General features: G+C 40.2%; 1 protein-coding gene across 1 annotated transcript; it reads right to left on the bottom strand.

The window, feature by feature from the left end:
- Positions 1 to 3,113: 3,113 nt before the first annotated feature.
- Positions 3,114 to 3,818, bottom strand: LOC133577809 (histone H4). Its single transcript, XM_061931840.1, has one exon. It carries the CDS (start codon positions 3,816 to 3,818, stop codon positions 3,507 to 3,509), a length of 312 nt encoding a protein of 103 aa, XP_061787824.1. The 3' UTR covers positions 3,114 to 3,506.
- Between the last annotated feature and the right edge of the window lie 236 nt (positions 3,819 to 4,054).

The following is a 4,054-nucleotide window of genomic DNA, read 5'->3' as shown; positions in this document are numbered from 1 at the left end:
ATTCTGGTTCCTACATTATATATCAATATATATCAATACAGTCTGCAAGGGATACAGTCCGTAAGCACACATGATTGTGTGTGCTGCTGGTCCACTAATAGCACTAACCTTTAACAGTTAATTTGACTCATTTTCAATAATTGCTAGTTTCTATGTAACTGTTTTTATATTGTTTTACTTTCTTTTTTATTCAAGAAAATGTTTTTAATTCATTTATCTTATTTCATTTTTTTTTTTTTTAAAGTACCTTATCTTCACCATACCTGGTTGTCCAAAATAGGCATAATAATGTGTTAATTCCACGACTGCATATACCGGTTGATATCAGTATCGGTAATGAAAGAGTTGGACAATATCGGAATATCGGATATTGGCAAAAAGCCATTATCGGACATCCCTAGTCTTAACTCATTCTCTTTCTATGCCACATCAATGTGGAATGCACTACCAACAAGTGTAAAAGAAAGGGCATCTCTATCCTCCTTCAAAACCGCACTAAAAGAACAACTCCAGGCAACTACAACCCTAAACTAACACCCTCCCCGGATTGTTAATAATCAAATGTAGATACTTTTTCCTATGCTTTCTGATCTCCGTCTCTATGTCCACTACTTGCTGTACATATCCTACCAAGTCAGTCCTACACTTTTTCAATGTCCATTTCTCTGATGATGCAATTGTTGATGACTGAAGTGTTGATACCAACCAAACCTAACCCCCCCTCCCCCACCTCATCCCACACCCCGGATTGTAAATAATTCAATGTATATACTCTGATGATTATTTTGTGTGATGACTATATTATGATGATAGTATACATTTGATAGTATATATCCGTATCATGAATCAATTTAAGTGGATGGACCCCGACTTAAACAAGTTGAAAAACGTATTGGGGTGTTACCATTTAGTGGTCAATTGTACGGAATACGTACTTCACTGTGCAATCTACTAATAAAAGACTCAATCAATCATAAAAAAAGTGTGCCCTCTAGTGCAGTGGTTCTTAACCTGGGTTCGATCGAACCCTAGGGGTTCGGTGAGTCGGGCTCAGGGGTTCGGCGCAGGACAAGACACACCCGACTCATCGTGTAAATAAAAACTTTTCCCTATCGGGGTATTACGGAAACGGCAACAGCAGAAGTCAGACTGATTTGCAGGTGTGTAATTTGTTGTGAGTTTATGCACTGTGTTGATTTTGTTCTTTGAACAAGGTGATGTTCATGCACGGTTCATTTTGTGCACCAGTATAAAAACATGGTAACACTTTAGTATGGGGAACATATTCACCATTAATTAGTTGCTTATTAACATGCAAATTAGCAGAGGTGTGGACTCGAGTCACATGACTTGGACTCGAGTCAGACTCGAGTCATGAATTTGATGACTTTAGACTCGACTTGACAAAATGTAAAAAGACTTGCAACTCGACTTAGACTTTAACATCAATGACTTGTGACTTCACTTGGACTTGAGCCTTTTGAATTGACATGACTTGACATGACTTGCTACTTTCCCCAAAACCCAAAGATGAAAAAGTTATTCGGGAGCGCTCCGTATTTTTCATTGTGTACTTGTCTATCAGCGTTGCGTGTGTCAGCTGGTGTGGTCTCAGTACAACAGCCAATCAAATTAGATCTACTTTGTTTTCATCACACAGCATTCATCCAATCAAATTGAAGGACAACCAACGAAGAAGACATGTCCAAACCACACGCCAGTGAACAAAAAATTATACCTAAAATAATTTTGTTTGGGTATAAAAATTACGAGGTGGTCAACACAAAACGGTTTGCAGTATGCAACACATGCGGTTCGAAAATGACTGATGGAGAGGCAACAACTTCCAACTTCGTCCAGCATTTGAAGTTGCACAAAGAACGGTAAGTTTTGAATGTAAGATAACGTTTATTGGCTAAGTAACGTGACTTTTATTTGCTGTGTAGTTAAATCAGTGAGGCTGTAAACTCACTGCTAACGTTATAACGTTATTGCAAACACGGGAATCTGTTGCAGTTCACTACCTTATTCATACTTTTTGTTCAGTGATTTTTTTTAAGCAGTGTTACGTTAGTCAATATATCACACGTAACGTTAGACGGCGGTCAGCAGCACCGCGTATTTTAGCCACCTAAAAAAAGACAAAAATAGTCAAATAAAGGTCAGTTAAAATGTATACTATATTATGAATAAGTGTACTGTTTTAGCTAGCTTTCTGACATACTGTTGGTTGTTTACCTCAGTGGTCCCCAACCACCGGTCCGCGGCCCGCTACTGGTCCGTGGATCGATTGGTATCGGGCCGCACAAGAAATAATTTTTTTAATTTTTTTTAATTTTTTTTATTAAATCAACATAAAAAACACAAGATACACTTACAAGTAGTGCACCAACCCAAAAAACTTATCTCCCCCCTTTTGTTCTGGGCATTGAACATGAAGATTCTTCCTTCACTGTTCCGAGTGGCCATGAGAGTCTTGGCAGTGCCTGCCTCCAGTGCTCCAGTGGAGCGAGTTTGTTAACACTTTTGTACAAATAAGTACTTTTGCACTTTATTTTTCAATGTGTTTGTTCTGTAAAGGAATGAGTTAATGTTTAAAATGACTGGTTAATAGTGCTATTATAAAGTGCAATGTCAGCACAATTTTCTTTCCTGCAATTTAAAATGCACTTGTTTTAATAAATAAATACAGCGTTTGAAAAGCATACACAATCTGTGTTAATATATTAGTCTGTGGTTAAAAGGACTTGAAAGGACTCGAAACTCAAAATGCAGGACTTAGGACTTGACTTGAGACTTTCCAGTCTTGACTTTGGACTTGACTCGGGGCTTGCCTGTCTTGACTCGGGACTTGACTCGGACTTGAGGGCAAAGACTTGAGACTTACTTGTGACTTGCAAAACAATGACTTGGTCCCACCTCTGCAAATTAGTAACATATTGGCTATTAACTAGTCATTATGAAGTACTTATTAATGCCTTATTCAGCATGGCCTTTTTATAACCCTAATCCTCTAACCCTAATCAAATAACTCTAAATTAAGTCTTTGTTACTTAGAATATGTTCCCCATACTAAAGTGTTACCAAAAACATAACTTTGTCTTGAATTTAGAATTTTTATTTTTCACTAAAGAAGAGTTTGGTGAATGCGCATATGAAACTGGTGGGATTCAGTACCTCCAACAAGGTTAAGAACCACTGTTCTAGTGGCTCCATTATGTGGAACAAATATCACCACACCAGCCAAGAAATTACTCGGTAATGGAGCGGCCACCAGCCCTGCGATGAGCTAGCGACTTGTCCAGGGTGTACCCCACCTTCCACCCGATTGTAGCTGAGATAGGCTCCAGCGCCCCCCGCGACCCCAAAAGGGAATAAGCGGTAGAAATGGATGGATGGAGCGGCCACCAAATAATTAGATTGCGTCAGAGTAACGGGCCCTTTATAGATTACGTGAGTGGTCCTGAAAAGGACCGTTTGAGTTGAAGTTGTTCCGATACGGACGCTTAACCGCCAAAGCCGTACAGAGTACGACCTTGCCTCTTCAGCGCGTAAACCACATCCATGGCGGTCACCGTCTTCCTCTTGGCATGCTCGGTGTAAGTCACGGCGTCGCGGATGACATTTTCCAGGAATACTTTCAGGACACCGCGAGTCTCCTCGTAGATCAAGCCGGAGATACGTTTGACTCCACCGCGGCGAGCCAAGCGGCGGATGGCAGGCTTGGTGATGCCCTGGATGTTGTCCCGGAGGACTTTGCGGTGACGCTTGGCGCCGCCTTTGCCGAGCCCCTTGCCTCCTTTGCCTCTTCCTGACATGCTTACAATTGTTTAAAGTCTGTGTGCTGTTTAGACCATACGATCGGCCACTTTATTGCATGACCGCGGACCTGAAAGAGGACATGTGGGAGGAGCTTCACTCCGTCGCTTGACACGATGAACTCAAAACATACATTATCTTCTTTTTAGTTTTACATCTAATTTGATGATGAAATCCATTAAGACCTATTGTAAAAATATTTACAATATTATAACAAAAATAAACAATTTTGATA

Source organism: Nerophis lumbriciformis, linkage group LG39 (genome assembly GCF_033978685.3).
Source record: "Nerophis lumbriciformis linkage group LG39, RoL_Nlum_v2.1, whole genome shotgun sequence".
Taxonomy (NCBI): Eukaryota; Metazoa; Chordata; class Actinopteri; order Syngnathiformes; family Syngnathidae; genus Nerophis; species Nerophis lumbriciformis.
Note: the sequence above shows the minus strand (reverse complement) of the source record. Positions and strands in the feature narration are given on the sequence as shown.

What these genes read in the sequence shown, in the direction of transcription:
- LOC133577809 (XM_061931840.1), bottom strand. Translation starts at nt 3,818, where the DNA reads ATGTCAGGAAGAGGCAAAGGAGGCAAGGGGCTCGGCAAAGGCGGCGCC.